The following is a 16,440-nucleotide window of genomic DNA, read 5'->3' on the forward strand; positions in this document are numbered from 1 at the left end:
TCTCCCACTGCCAGTCTCTTTGCATAGGACATCTTTCACACATTTACCTTCAACATTATGGAAATACAAGAGCATATGCAAAGAACTCTGATTCAGCTCTTTGGAAAGCATGCGAAGCTATGTGATTCTTAAACAAGCAGTCCGATTGCAAATGTATTTATGACAATAATTCCCAGTGGTTTGAAAGTTTAAGAACAAAGGTGTGGTGTCATTGACTTGGTGGTTGTCACTGAGATTCAAATTACTGATCACCAAACTGATCCCCAAAACGAGGGAGTTAGGCTGATGTGAGGGATCCCCTCCAGCCTTGAGGTTCTAGAAGTTTTATATTCAAGTCAAATGTTCATCATTGTAAAGATATTAAATATGAAATAGAGTATAAAGGCAGCAACAGAACTGGTTGGCATAATTAGCATCCTTTAGTTTATTAAGTTTATAAAGATCTATTGTCAAAATAGTATTATACTATATCTCTGGCTCAAGTCTGCATTGTTAATTTAAAGAGAAGCTTGGAAACTATATAAAAAGGATGCATTGAAAAATCCATCCAAATATTTTGTTTACAAACAAGTACAGACCTTAATAGTAGAGTTGGCTATAGGAAAAAGAGAGAGAGAGAGAGAGAGAGAGAGAGTGGCAAACACTCTGACAATTAATGGTTTTTTTTGCTGTCTATAATAAACAAACAAGGTTCTGGTCTGAAGAGATTGTTATTGCTGTTAATTGTGCATGTGCATAGTAATAATAGTAGGCATTTGGGATGGCTTCCACTGATTGCTCTCCCCTTTCTCTGGATTACAAAAATCTACTCAGATGACTAAATGACAAGCACTTCAGCAAATTGTTCATTATGAGGCAGAGATAATCACAATCTTGTAGAGTTATGAAACTACACATACAAGGGGATTAACAAATGAATTGTAGCTCCATTAGTTTACTAGAATTTGAAAAATGTTCTGGTTTTGCAAAGAGTTCTCACACACAATTCAGTCCAACAGAATTCAAAAACAACTCCATCACTATTTACCAAAGCTATTTATTTCTTTTCCTATCTGACCATCCATATTCCTCTCTTGCCTTTCATCCAATAAGACCAGATACAACCTGCTACGGTAATAACTTCCTGTCCAACTGATCAGCAGCATAACAAAGAGCATACCAGGCTGTGCTTTGTTAAAGTGCAAAAGTGTCAGAGAGATGGCGCTATTTTGTAGTAAATTTTAAAGCAACCCGGAAGTCTCAACTCTTCCTCCTTAACAGTAGTTCAAAGGGTAGCAGTCTGTATTTTACTGGTCATCTAGCGCCTTTTATTTTGTAGATAAGAAAATCAAGGCTCAGAGTGAGAATGGGGTTTATTTGATGTCAACTAACTAGTTAGTAGAAGAATCTAATATTCCTGCTATCATGACCTATGTGATCTATTTTATTTTGACATCCTGTAGCATTAATATTGTGTATGTGATTTAGGTGTCTGTATGTGTCTATATAATTTACCTCAATGAATGATCAGCTGGCAATAAGACCAAACAGTGAATTTATGTTTTTCCTCTCTCCAGTAAATACACTGAGGCCTAATAATGAACATCGAAGCCCAACTACTGAAAACTAAACTTGGTATGTTAAAATTGGCTCAACTAGTCCATTTTAATGGGAGTTGGCCCCATGGAAGAACGTCAAAGCTACAGAGTTTGCTCTTGGCATTGGGTCAAGGAGTATAAGGTGGGACAAACATGCATAGGATGAGAAAGCAGAGGCAGTGGTAAATATTTGTGGGGCCAGCAAGCCTGCAGTAGGTCAAGTACAGTACTGGTGGGCAGGGCATCATGTGCAAGCTAGTAAAGCAGACACTTGCCCCTTCAGTGCTAGTATCAATGTGATGGTACAGCATTTAACAACATTTGTCTGCAAGGATTGTCTTCTGGCCTGCAAAGAAGATCTTCTGTTTGATTAGATGTACTCTTCTGCAAGGTCTATGTGATAAAGGCTCTTGGCCTATGGGCTTCCTTTATTCTGCAAGTCTGCATATTTGCATAGTGTAAAGCCCTGATATCTTCAAATGACTGATTGCCCTCTGAGGACATGATGACCTAGTTGTTGACTAACGCACCTTACAGCCTTAGAGACGACAGACAGGCATACTCAAAACACTGTGAGGAAAAAGGAACAATGACTTACTGCTCAACTGGGATTGTGGGCAAGAACACTTTTCCTACTTCTAAAAAATAAGATCAGCCTTCAGACCTAAGACTACATTCCTGCATAGTTTTCAAGCTGTTTTAAACTCCAAGAGAGTTATGGAAAAGATTTGTCTGATCCAGAAGCTTACCTATTAGTTACGCTTAAATTAAACTGTCAGGCACTTGTACAGTCTATTTGTTCTAGCTCAACCGGGTTTAGTCAGACTAGAAATACATAATCACTTACCTCGCTGCATCTAGAATCTGAAAAATCCTCCACCTGTTAAAGGAACAGTAAAACCAGTCGCTAGCAAGAGCATGGTAAGAGAGAGAGTTTCAATAATAAAACGTTTTGCATTTCACTGTGACAACATAGCTCTCCAATGTCCCAAAACTGCAAAGCAACAATTCATAGATGGTTTTCCTACTTTGCCTCCCCTCTCCTCAGGCGTTAGCTCCTCTCTAGTAGTGGGGAAAGTTTGAATCAGAGGGACAAAATGGTTAGGGCGGCACAAACACACAGACCTCTAGAGGGTTGTGGGTTGGGGATGATGGATCTACCAGTCACTCATGCTAATTCCACTCCCTTTCACAAAGAGTGATGGCAATCTAAGCAAAAACAAAAGCCAAGAAAACAAACACTTGAACAGAGCCCACCCTGTGGTATCATGGAAAAGCCGAGTTGAAGGAATCTAGGAGTTTTAGGAGGTTTTTCATGATACCAGGAATATATGAAGCAAGTGTATTACAAAGAGAAAAGAACGATTAGCCCTTGATGATGCTCTGCACAACAAAAATTCTAAGTACATACAAAGCGATAATATAAATCATCTCTCTAGCCCCTTCCACCCAAACACAAGACATCCATCAAAGCAAGCAATGTACCCCCACTCGAAACCAAAACAGAATAAAAAACTAGGTTAGCTGTTTTCATAATCTACATCTTGGTGTCACAAAGCAGTAATTCTACCGCATGAATTTCTGGTATTAGCAGAAACTGTGAAGTTTTACCCAAGCCAGTTGCTAATCTGAATGTTCAAATGAGCTCAGCTTTTGTATTATATGAGAACAAGGGGTATTATAATGTATCAGGATTTTTTGTGTCCAGAGTGGGATTTATGGCCTGTGTGGGTTCTTGAGAGAAATGTTTTCTTTATGTTAGCTATATATGCAAGTTCTAGAGATAAGTAAAATCTCTAACAACACAGCTAGCAGCATAGCCCTAGCAGCCTTTAAAAAGCAGTATACCATTTATTTTCCTTAATACTCCTTGGTTGTAGCTAAGTTCTCCTTCCCTAGTATTGAGTTGTCAAGACTTCTGGGACAGAAAGAGTTACAAGAAGAAAGCTGATATGCTTGCTGAGCCCTGACATCATCTCTACAAAACAAGATGTCCCCATGGCTGACTTACCATTGGATGACCAAGGTGCTCATCTTTCACTAGCCACAAGAAAAAAAACAGTCTTGTGTAAGATGACTTTCCCCACGACATACAGTCCCTATACAGTGAAGGGAAACCAAAGCTCCTTCCATTGTGTCTGGCCTTATGAACAACACCAAAAAACCGCACAACTTTGGGTGGAAAACAATGACAACAATAACGACAACAACAAGACACTTTGCAAAAGAAAATAAAAACCCATAAGTTGATTCTTAGCACCAAAGAATTCCAAAATAAAATATGTAATACTTTACAAATCCACAATATTCATTTCACTGTACTACTCGACATCAGCAGAGCACACACTTGACTTATTTGGGGATAGCATTAAATTGAACCTTAATCAGGAACTATTGTCATTTAAAATGATTACTTCTTCAACTTGTAAGTGAATGTCTCAACTGCCTATTAAAATGTGCGCAGTGATTGTGCTGAGAAGTCTTTCAGCAGCTCATTGTCTTACCTGCATTCCAGATGACCAGAGGTGGAGTAATTCAATGATGAACCACGAAAGTGTTACAGGTACCCAAGTCGGAAGCATGGATAGTCATTGTAAGTGAAATAAGGCCAGAGGGAAAAGGTTACGAGAAAGAAAAAAAAGGAAGGTATATTGATTAGAAAAATGACTTAATCTGAAGAACCCATTTTATACATATGTATAAACACACTCTTCAAAGGCCTTTAAATGGAAGTCTTAAACATAATCACGGTGTTCTGCTAAAAATATCTCTTGTCAATTATACATCATGCATTTTTCCAAGTACTAAGGACACAGCAGTGAATAAAACTGCCTCCATGGACCCAGAGCTATAGCCTAGTGGCTAAAGTCTTCTCTTCGCATGCACTGGGATCCTATATGGGCTCCAATTCATGCCCCAGCCACTCCACTTCCCATCCAGCTCCCTGCTTGCAGCCTGGAAAAGCAGTCAAGTACGGCCCAAAGCTTTGTGACCCTGCACCGATGCGGCAGACCCAAAAGAAGCTCCTGGCTCCTGGCTTCAGATCTGCTCAGCTCCGGTCATTCCAGCCACTTGGGAAGTGGATCAGTGGACAGAACATCTTTCTCTTTGCCTCTCCTTTTCTCTGTACATGTGACTTTCCAATATAAATAAATAAATAAACACACCTTAAAAAAAAGAAAACTGCCTCCATGAGCACATTTGGTAAGTCATCTAAATGGAAAAGAGTTCTACAGAAATATATTATATGTGAGAGTTTCTCCGCATATTATGTATGCCTTTATATATGTATAGAAAATATATCAAATGCTTTAGATTTAACATTGGTATTAGAAGGAATTCTCTTTATCATTCAAAGGACAGCCTCAATTCATCATTTCTCCATGTGGAAAGCCTACCCCAGAAAGCTGTAAATCAGGTCATCTTGTAGTTGGGCCATTGGTAACCCATAAAACCCCATACTCATATTCCTGAAATGCTAGAATGTTCTCAGTGGCAGCTTCCTACACTCCAGTCCCACATCCCTCCCCCCTACCAGCCTTTTCTCATAGCTTGCTGCCATGTTCTGTGACAGCTGGCCCAGGTGACACTCTGAGATTGAATTTATGAGTCAACAAGCCACGCTCTGGAAGCAGCAGCAGTTGATGCGCAGAAGGACCTGCAGATATCAAAACTCCATCACATCCAGGTTGGAATAGAAGCAGGAAGAGTAACCTTCTTCTGAGCCAAGTTCTGGAAGATATGATTAAATATCCCTTACATGGCATCAAATGCCTAAATGTCAAAGTAGTAGAAAAGGACAAGATGAAAATGAAGGGAACCGTGGAGTCACGGGAATTTGAGCAAGACTTGGGAGGTCCAAATCCTCCAGATGGAGGCTCATCTTAACCAGGAACCCCAAACTATGACTGAGTGCTCATGGCATTTGCATTCTTAGGGTTGGAACTCAGGGCTTCAGAAATAAAAGTACGCAGTTCACGTTGGTATTAAAGCCTCGCATTCGGATGGTGTAAAAAAATACAAGAGCTCTTGCTTGACAATCAAGACCCCTAATCCTGCTTTCTAATCCTGGTTTTTATTTAATGATTAATTTGATTTGGGGCAGTTTCACTTCTACACTCTGTCAGGAAGCTGTAGGTAATGAAAGAGTTTAAAAAGGCTGTTTCTGAAAATCCTCTAGTTCCAATAATCTTCAGTTCCCTGTTCTGTCTTTTTGTCTCAGCAAAATGTACCACTAGAGCCCAGCATTTTTAGTTTTATGAGTAAATGAGAACATGGCCAAAATTAAAGAGGCCAAATTAAAATGTGGCTGAACATCAATTTGTCCACAGGAAAACAGCCTTGCTTATTTGAAATACAGAATGCCTGGTTCTTCAAGATGGAAACTTCACAAACAAGACTCAACTAAAGAAAAAAAATCTAATTGATGAACAATTGATCTACCCCATTCTCCTTCTGCTCACATAGATTGTTCAACTGCCAGGAACCTGGGATGTTGGCAATGATTTTCCATCAGCACAGACCTCCCCTACCTAAACACTCCAAGATCAATGCTAGGCACAAGGGGGTCTTCCCAAGAAGTTCACGGAAAACGTACACTCCCTTTTAATACCATTTTCTATTGATTTTTTAAAAAAAATATTTATTTATTAATTATTGGAAAGTCAGAGTTACAGAGAGAAAGCAAGACAGAGAGTAATATCTTCCGTCCGATGATCCACTCCCCAAGTGCCTGCAATGGCCGGAGCTGAGCAGATCCAAAGCCAGGAGCCAGGAGATTCTTCCAGGTCTCCCACATTGGTGCAGGGTCCCAAGTTCTTGAGTCATCTTCAACTGCTTTGCCACAGGCAAGGAGCTGGATGGGAAGTGGAGTGGCTGGGACATGAACTGGTGCCCATATGGGATCTAGTGCATACAAGGTGAGGACTTTAGCAATGAGGTTATCTAGCCAGGCCCATGAATTTTTTTTGAAATATTCTGTGGTTGCTCAGGTTCTCAGAGCATCACCGCCATTTTGGTTTGATGGCAAATCTATAGCAGATAACACCCTCTGGCAAACAACCGCCAGTTACTGTAACAGAGCTGCCAAGCAAGAAGCCCATCCCACCTCTTGGTTTCCGACACCAGACTGGCTTGCTCACCTTCTCTCCAACTCCCACACCCAATGCTGCTGTGCCTTGATTGTCTGTCTTCTCCCCACTTACGATGCCCATCTACCTCCCAGATTGATCAGATCATCTGTAAAGGGTCTACACCAGTGGTGCTATCCAACATATTTAATAACAGAGCTGGCCTAGGAACTGGTCAATCAGTGCAGAAATGAACTTCTTAAGCTGTACAGACAGGCCAAAGTTTTGGGTGGAGATCACATATGTAAAGCCTGTAGCAAAACACCAGATCCAGAATTAGCATGTCAAAACTTGTATGCAAAACATTTTTTTTTAATCTAGGGAGGAATACCAATAAGAGCATTGTTCAAAAGCATAATGACTCTGTGGCAGGCCAGGGATGCAGCTTCCAACTCCCTGTTGCTAAGCTATCATGCTGCTCTGGGCATGGAACCAGATTTTCAAAGCCAGTGCTTAAAGGCTCATGCATAGAAAAGGCGAAATCAAAAACATCCACGGGGGCAGGTACATGAATGACCACTCTGGTGCCCACATACCATATTGGAGTGTTAGTTTCTGAGCCCTGAGTTTGTTCCTGACTACAGATTCCTACCAGTGTACATCCTGGAAGGCAGCAAGTGATAATTCAAGCATATAGGTCCTTGCCATAAACATGGTTGATATAGACTAAGTTCTTGGTTCCTGATTGTGGTCTGGCTCAGCTCAGGTATTCTGGGCATTTGAGAAGTGAACTTCCAGATGGGGCATTCTCCCTCTCCCCCTCTCTGCCTTTCAAATGCATAAAATAAAACTAATGTACAATTTTTTAAAGGAGCCACAATGATTTCCCTAGAGGAGAGGTATATCCAAAATATGTGTTCTTTCTGATTCTGTTCCAAGTCCCCCAGAAATCATGCACATTTCATAAGAAGGAGCACTTTGTGGGTTTTGGCCTATGAATACTAGAATCCACAACATCCTTTCTAATTTATGTGCTTCAAATATTTTTTAATCCCAAGTCCCAGGATTTGTCACACGTGAAAGGTGCCCTGAGTTTTTCAAGGCATCCCCATTCCTCCTGGTTGCCAGACCTACCTTCCAATCCTTTCCTTAACCTAGGCAAATGACAAGGATTTCCATCTGTCCCTTGCTTTTGAGAAACGGCATCTTAAGACCCAGAGCCTTGGCTCAGCGTGGTGGCCTAGCGGCTAAAGTCTTCGCCTTGCATGCACCAGGATCCCATGTGGGCACCGGTTCTAATCCCGGCTGCTCTACTTCCAGTCCAACTCCCTGCCTGTGGCCTGGGAAAGCAGTGGAGGATGGTCCAAAGCCTTGGGACCCTGCACCCGCATGGGAAACCCAGAGGAAACTCCTGGCTCCTGGCTTCAGATCTGCGCAGTTCCGGCCATTGCGGTCACTTGGGGAGTGAATCATCGGATGGAAGATCTTCCCCTCTATCTCTCCTCTTCTCTATATATCTGACTTTGCAATAAAAATAAATAAATCTTTAAGAAAAAGACCCTGAGCCTTGTAGACTCAAAGAAATAGAAAGATATTGACTCAATCTCCATTCCTTTGATATTTACAAGGGACATTTTCTGGTAGAGATTTGTCCCCAAGTCTGTTCATATTACCTTAACGACATAATATATAACATAAAGCTATTTTAGCTATGTCAAAAATGTTTTGTTGAATATCTGCCAATACATTCTTATAAATCAAGCTCTAAGCTAAGATGCTCTTGCATTTCTCAAAAGAGACCCTGAGGGTCAAAGACAGAGAGGCAAGCTTGTTTTTAGTAGCCTACTCACTCCAGTAGGATCCCAGATACCCCCAAGCTCACCAAGTGAACGGCGCATGCACAGGCCTGAGGGTCTGGCTAATAGCCACTACACAGACATGTTCAGAGTCATCCAACTCGTACATCAAAAGCCAATCTTGGGAGAACCTACTGAAGACTTAGTGTACTCACTGAGGTTGTATCATATTTGGATTGTACCACAAAGCTAAAACAATGACTGTCACAGACATAGCAACCCCTTTCGCCTGACAAATTCTTTTAGTATTATCTCTGTTGGCAAAGTGGAGTCACCTGTATCCCAAGGTGCCCAGCACATTTCGTTTGATACAGAACCCACATTACTACAAAAAGAAGCAACATGCAATCATGGACTACGAGAGCTAGGGAATGTCTTTTAGTGATCTTTTGGAGAGCATTAGCAACATCCAATCCTTCCCAAACCCTAGGAACCTAAGGGGATGGAAATTGCCCCAACACACTGAGTACAACAGCAGAGCCAAGGCCAGGAATAAATCAGTCTGTTTCCTAGACACAATTCACCCCACCGAGAGTCCAGTGGAGCCTGCCAAGAGGCAGCAGGCAAGCAAGTGCCTGCTGTCCCAGACACAGTCACAAAACCCTGCAGAACAGTTCCAAGCAGCAACAGACAGGGAAAACAACCCTAAGAGCTCCCCAAGGATTTAAAATTCGTCTTTTTCAGTAGCTGTTAAATTGTAAACACATTTTCCTAGGCTTCTCTCTCACATTTTGTTTTCTGCCTGAATGTGCTTTTACTGCATCACATGGCAATAATCAGTGATTCTTATACTTGTTTCATTTGGAGAAGAGATGCCTAATACCTGAACCCCGTATTGCTAAAGTACCAGTCACATTTTGGAAACAAAGCGGATGCGATAAGGAAGATTGCTGAACCGTCCTTTTCAAGTAGTGTTTTCCTATACATTTGCTGGTCAGTCAGTTCTCGGTTGCAGGTGTCGTAAGTTGTTTGTCTGTTGTCTATTGATTTCCTAGAAATAGTATCCTCCTGCTCATGACTCCCCCATCCAACACCAGATCTTTGCAAAAGTCTCCCCATTGGGCATTATAAGAGTGCCCTCTAGTGCTGTTCTGATTAAGGATAAGGAGCCAGATTCTTGTTTTCCTGGGAAATGGGTTTGTGTATAAACTTGTCCTTAGCTATGGCAGGATATATATATTTTTTCTGAAGGTGTTTCTACGGTACCTATTTTGACAATTTTGTGTTTTCGAAGGTGCTTTGCCATTGCACAAGCAAAGCATAACAAAAGAAAAAAGGACGACAAAGGCCATAAAAGAAAACCTGGCCTGTCACCCCTGCTGAGAAGCATTCTCACGCATGTGGCAGCGACACGCCTTGAGTTGGAGAACAGGATACACAGCACAGTCTGACTGCATCAGCAGAAAGCTGATAGTGAATTGTGTATGTGTGTTAGACTTCCCCAGACGCAAACCTCTGTCTTTCTGATAGGCTCCAGCAATGTGATCACATGCCTGTCTTTTCTTTGAAGGTAAAAAGAACCAATTAAGAATCCCTTAGAAATATTCTGCTATAAGCAGAACTTGCTTTGGGTTCAAAACAGCCTCAAAAGGTTTCATGTGCAACCTAAATACAAATATGAGTTAGGGGTTATTTTATCCCACTTTATTTCCACGCTTCAGGTTTGGGGGTCTGGAAGATCCACGTTGAGTGCCATTTTAGCGCTGGTTCAGATCGGCAGAAAGGCCTTCACTGTGCCTTTAGCACTCTCAGCTTTGCAAGGGCTGCTGCTCTTGCATCTCAAATATTTTATGCTGACACAAGGGATGGCAAGCATCCAGCATGAGATATAACTGTTCCATTCACATTTCAACATGCTTTGTACAGAGAGAAGGAAAAAGTCCACTACAGGTACTAATTTGGCCAGTCTTAAAGTACAGAGTGAGAGCACTGTCAGGAGATGCTCTGCCAAGTCACTAACAGAATCAGACAGACACGTTGCCTGGTTCCTTCAGGGTGCACATCACCCAGTCTCAGAAAAGAGCTTGTCTTTGCTGAAGTCAGAACATGGTTGGAACAACTAAATTTGGTTGAAAATTTGTTTCAAATCCTTTCAGAAAAAAAAAGGAATGGATGGTGTGCCTAGTAAGAGGTAATCTACTATTTCCAGCTCAGCGTCCTATTAGTGTACTTGGCAGGGAGCAGCGTATGGGTTTCTTCAACCCCAGCTCTGCCTGTCGCATGCATTTGTAAAAGGGTGTGTGTGCGTGTGAGTATGTCCCTCTCTGTCACTATGCCTCTCAGATAAACAAATAAATCTTAAAACAGAAAAAAAAAACCCAGAGGTGATGTGCTATGGCTGAGTGGACACAGGCACTGGTGTCGGAATCTCAACTCCTCTACTTGTTTTTGGCCACCTCAAACCTATCAGTGTCATTTTTTTTTAATGAGCCAAACTATGGCCTTCTTGTGATCTCCAAAATTACCTAAAGCAGGGCATGAATCAGGTTCAACGAAACCTGCTGATTTTGACATCAGCAACAATTTCCATCAAAAATACCCCCACGTTGTTCAGGTGGTTCCAAAGATACCTGGGGTCAAATAAATGAAGCACTTGGATAATGAGCTTCACTGTGCAAGTCCATGAAAACAACTGTAATCTTCCTGCTGTTCTTGTCCACATTTACCTTGCTTGTCTCTGTCCACGGGACAGATCCATGTATTCAGGACTGTGCTTGAAACTCTTTGAATAACCTTTGTATGGGAAGATGTAGCATCACCATTAGGACCGAGCCTTTGTGCAGGTCTCCTATGGCAGGCTTCCATTTCGTGCCTCACCTGATGCTTCAAAAGCAGAATCAGAAATTCCCAGTGAGTTTGCCCCAAGAATGGAAAATACGTGTTGAGTCTGCCAAGTTATCTGGAGGAGTTCACGGAACATCTGTAAGAATTAGTGGAATTACATCTAAGTGACAAATGATAACAACCATCATCCTATTAATAATCACTGAATGCTGATTGAATCCCATGTACTATATTCCTCATAGAAATCATCTCAATTCATTTAGAGCAAAATTCACTACTCAAGGTATCAATGAGAAAACTGAAAGTCAAAGGGACTTTCATGATAAGTAGTAGAGCCTAGTTTCAAATCTATGGTTGCAGGATGCTGCTAGCTAAACTCTTGAGCCACTTAACTGTGCTATTATTATTCACTGTACATTCCCAGCAACCCTGTGGTAGGCAGCATTCTCTTCATTTTTATACAGAAATCAGTCAGAGGGCCTGTCACAGTGGCCAACCGCCTAAGTTCTTACCAGGCATGCGCCGGCAGCCCATATGGGTACAAGTTTATGTCCTAGCTGCTCTACATCCCATCCAGCTCCCTGCTTGTGGCCTGGGAAAACAGTAGGGAAGGCCCAAAGACTTGGGAGCCTATACCCATGCGGGAGACTGGGAGGAAACTTAACATTGACTGAGCTCCAGTCATTACAGCCACTTGGGGAGCAAATCAGTGGACAGAAATTTTCTTTCTGTATCTTCTTTCCTCTGTATATCTGCCTTTCCAAGAAAAAAAAATCAGTAAATTTTTTTTTTTAAAAAATGAGAAATCTGTCATAGCGTAACTTGTTCAAGGTCACACAAGTAATAAGTCAAAACATCAAGATAACTAATATCCCCTGAGCCCAAAGCTTCCTCCTTGCCTATTGCGTTTTATGCCACATCTCCATGAAGCACTCATGTGGAAAGGGTTGCTGGATATAATCTGTCTGTGCACCTCATGAGAACAGGGAGTTTGCACCCTAGTCATTTGTGTAAGGCTGTAGCATGCTCTGAAGGCCTTTCTTGTATGCTGTCTCCAGGCTTCTCATGGAACTATCTTTCACTTTGAATTTCAGGATAAACTTGCAGGCTCTGAGTGCCAAGCACTTGAATACACAAGGAACAGAGAAAGTAGCTCATCTGAAGATGAAAACCTAGTGTAAACCTTCACTGTAGCTAAGCTGCTCCCCTAGGATATAAATCAGGCATCAGTGGGTGGGCCAGGGACTTGCAGAGGAAAGGGAAGTTGACAGGCAAAGTACATCTCTCCCTGGAGCAGTTGGGGAGTGGGGCTGCCTCTTGCTATTATACTTTTATGTTTTATCTATAGGAAAATGTAATTCAATTAGATACAGTCAGGATGTAGAAGGCTCAAGGCAGGATGAGCAAAGGGAAAAGTGAGATGTTGTAGTATGTGCTGCATTCCAAGAAGGTATATGTGACTACAGTAAAAGAGGGCAATTTGCGCCTTGGGAGAGAGTTCTGTTTGCCAAACTCTTGAGTCCATCCCCTAGCATGGTGATCCAGGCCACTTGCTATACAACCCTGATTTAGCTCACAAACCTATCCCAGTCCCAAGGTACTCTGAGAGACATTGAATGCCCAAAGTCTGCACTTGATAGGTCCTAAGAGAGAAAGGGACTTGTCCAGGGTCATACCATTCATAATGCGGTCCAAATTATCTCCCAGGCCTCATGACTGTCAGTTTATAAGCCATAAAGGCACCAGGGTCCTCTCTGTGAGAGCAAGCCTGGCATTCTATGTGGGAGAAATGGAAGTTAAATGTCTGTTGTGAATCCTGGAATCCTGGTGAGAGGACTGACCCTTGTGGTTTCAGTAGAGCAAGCATCCTATAAGAAACTTCCCTAGCACCTTTCACAGGGGAACACCCTGAGCCTCAGAGAAAGGAAGCACCTGGTCCAAAGTCATAAAATGAAGATGCTGACAACAAGACCCTGGAGCCTGGTCTGGCTCTGTGGCCCACGAGCTTTTGAGAGCAACATGTTTCCCCCACTAAATTCTCTGTGATCATTTCCCTAATAGAAGTCCCTTTAATTTTACAGGTTTTAGCTTACTCATTTTTAAAGCAACTTTTATAAAAATGAGATGCCTGCTTCTTGGTTTATACAAACATGTTTGGACTACCTTTGGCCTTGGAACCCAGGAAAACCGGAAAGCCATCAGAATCGCCTATTAACTTCCTCATAGCTACAAAGGGCTTTGTAATCCACACACACACACACACACACACCAGGAACTGGTATATCACACGTCAGGCTCCTGAGGCTGCTTGCTTGGGAAATCAGGAAGCAGTGGCCATGACATTCAACCCTCCAGAAAACTGCGGTGGGTGTTATGGGGGCTTCATCACAGCTTCCAGCAAGGGATATAGACCAAGCCTGCATCTCACATGAGGTAGTGCTTGTCTCTACCAACATCTATTCAGGACAGCTTCCGCACCCTCATCCCAACCCTAGCACTGCCTTCCAGAGCAACATATGGGTGTCACCTCCCTCAGGAAAGTTGATCAGCACTGCAGCAGTGGGTGGCCAGGCTCCAACAGTAAGAGCAAGAACTTGGAACTGCTTATCTGAAGCAGAACTTGTGGAAATGCTCATTTCAAACAAGTGGCACATTACCAGCTCATTTGGTCATGCCTTCTCATGTGTAGCCTCCAGCCAGGGCAGAGGTCACTAGGCAGCTGGGTTTGTGTCCATCGAATCCTGGTTTCCCACTGACTGGTGCTCTGATCAATCTCCAACTGCCCAGTATTTTGGCCGTTGCCCTTCCACATGCTGGCTCCAAGCCACTCTGCCCCTGGCTCTTCATCAGGGGAGTAATGATCTGGAAACTCAAGGGGCTGCTGCTAAAAGGCAAGCCCGGTTTAAAAGGACCTTTCTCAGGAGGGAGTTTCAAAAAGTTTGTGGGAAAATGGAATTAAACAGTGTTTATTTTGATGCAAAGCATTGAAAGCTGTGTGTGTGTGTGTGTGAGAGAGAGAGACAGAGAGAGGGAGAAAGAGAGAGAGAGAAAGAGAAAGAGAAAGAGAAAGCGAAAGAGAGAGAGAGAAGTCTCCACATAGTTTATGGGAAATGTTTATTGCGAAAAAGTGAGGCGTGATTTTTCACAAATTGTTGCACCAAAATAAATTTTCTTTGAATTCCATTTTCCGTAAATTTTGAAAATACCTTTGTATGACTGGGCAGTTATTTTAGGTTTTGCATGGAGGTCTTTTCCACAACATGGACACACCCCTCTTTGGTTTCAACTGTGTTGTTTACTCTGCTGACACATATCTCAGTTTTTGAAAGTTTTATTGAGGTATAATTCACATACTACATAACTGGCCTATTCAAAGTATAGAATTGTGTGGTATGTAGTATATTTATAGACATGGGCAACCACCACCACAATCAATTTTATAACATTTTCATTACCTCTAAAAGAAATCCTGTACATTTTAGCACTTGTTGCCTATCCCCAAGTCTTCCAAGCCCCTGACTACCATTAACCTACTTTCTATCTCTACGGATTTTCCTCTTTTGGACATTTCAAAAAAAAGTGGAATCTTTCATATGGTCTTTGCATGTCATAATATGGATCAATACTTCATTCCTTTTCATGGTCTGAATCATGTTCCATTGTACAAATACCCCCCCTTAAACTTTTAAGTCCATTCCACCTATACAATTTCACCCTCACTCGCTAAACACTTTAACTAATCAGTCCTGAACCTCAGTGGTGGTAGAACTATAACTAGCACTATGTGGCGACAGAAGTATGAATATGGGTATACAAGGAATGCATTCACTCAACAAACATTTATTGAGGGTCTGGGGCGATGGCTCAGTGGCTAAATCCTCCCCTTGCATGTGCTGGGATCCCATATGGATGCTGGTTCATGTCCCGCTGCTCTACTTCCCATCCAGCTCTCTACTTGTGTCCTGGGAAAACAGCTGAGGACGGCCCAAAGCCTTGGAACCATGCACCCATGTGGAAAACCCAAAAGAAGCCCCTAGCTCCTGGTTTCAGATTGGCTCAACTCCAGCCATTGTGGTCACTTAGGGAGTGAACCAACAGAGAGATCTTTCTGTCTCTCCTTCACTCTGTAAGTTTGCTTTTCCAAAATAAATAAATAAATAAATAAATAAATAAATAAGTCTTTTTTTAAAAAATCTACTGAATACCTCCTACGTGACAAGAAATGGTACTGAGGCACTTGGACTTCAATGGTGGACAAGACATTCACTCAGTCCTCCCTGAGCTCACTGAGGACAGTAACATGGAAAACCAGGCATCACACAGATGGCAGCTTCCCAGGAACCAACCACTGCAGGGACCTGGAAGGTGTGGTAAGCTCATTCAGCACTCAGAGGAAATTCACTGCCCGGATTATGTTCCTAACTCTACAAACGTTTATGGGCCAACAAACCCAAAACAGAGTAGCAGCTAGGAATCTCACTTTTTTTTTGTTCGTCTGTGATGCATAGTTTTGAAGTGACATTCATATTATATAAAATGAACCATCTGAAAGTGTATCATTCAGTGGAACTCACAGAAGTCACATGCTGTGCAAGTGGCTCCTGTATCTCGTTCCAAAAGTTTCATCACCCTGAAAGAAAACCTTGTACCCATTAAGCAGTCACTCCATATTCCTCTCTCCCCTTAGCACCTGGCAGCCACAAATCTTTTCTCCGTGTTTATAGATTGGTCTATTCTGGATTATTCGTACAAGTGGCTTCATAAAATATGTGGTTCTTTTAGTCTGGTTTCTTTCACTTAGCATAAAATAGTTGAGCTACAGTCATGGTGCAGCATAGATCAGGACTCCAGTCAGTTTTACAACAGAACAATATCCCATTGTATGTCCCACCAGGATTTTGTTCACCCATTCACCCACTGATGGGTATTTTGGTTGTTTCCACTTTCTCAGGATCATGATTAAAGCTGCTACAAACTTTCATGTGTACATTTCTGCGTGGACATATGTTTCCAGTTCTCTCAAGCATATACCTAGAAAGAGAACTGCTGGATTATACGGTATGTTTAATTTTTTGAGAAATTGTCAAATGTTTTTTTTTTTCCTCTGCGGCTGCATCCTTTTACAGTTTCACCAACAGTGCAGCAGGGTGCAAA

General features: G+C 42.0%; 1 protein-coding gene across 2 annotated transcripts in view; it reads right to left on the reverse strand.

Moving 5' to 3' along the window:
- Positions 1-16,440, reverse strand: part of HS6ST2 (heparan sulfate 6-O-sulfotransferase 2) — a 296,226-nt gene that overhangs the window by 88,093 nt on the left and 191,693 nt on the right. The window contains exon 3 of one of the 2 annotated variants that reach the window (XM_058659054.1): positions 2,425-2,457. The exons of the other annotated variant lie outside the window; for it this stretch is intronic. Coding sequence (XP_058515037.1) covers positions 2,425-2,457 — 33 coding nt within the window. The remainder of the gene's footprint in view (positions 1-2,424; positions 2,458-16,440) is intronic. 2 annotated transcript variants of the gene reach the window in all.

Source organism: Ochotona princeps, chromosome X (assembly GCF_030435755.1).
Source record: "Ochotona princeps isolate mOchPri1 chromosome X, mOchPri1.hap1, whole genome shotgun sequence".
Lineage (NCBI taxonomy): Eukaryota > Metazoa > Chordata > Mammalia > Lagomorpha > Ochotonidae > Ochotona > Ochotona princeps.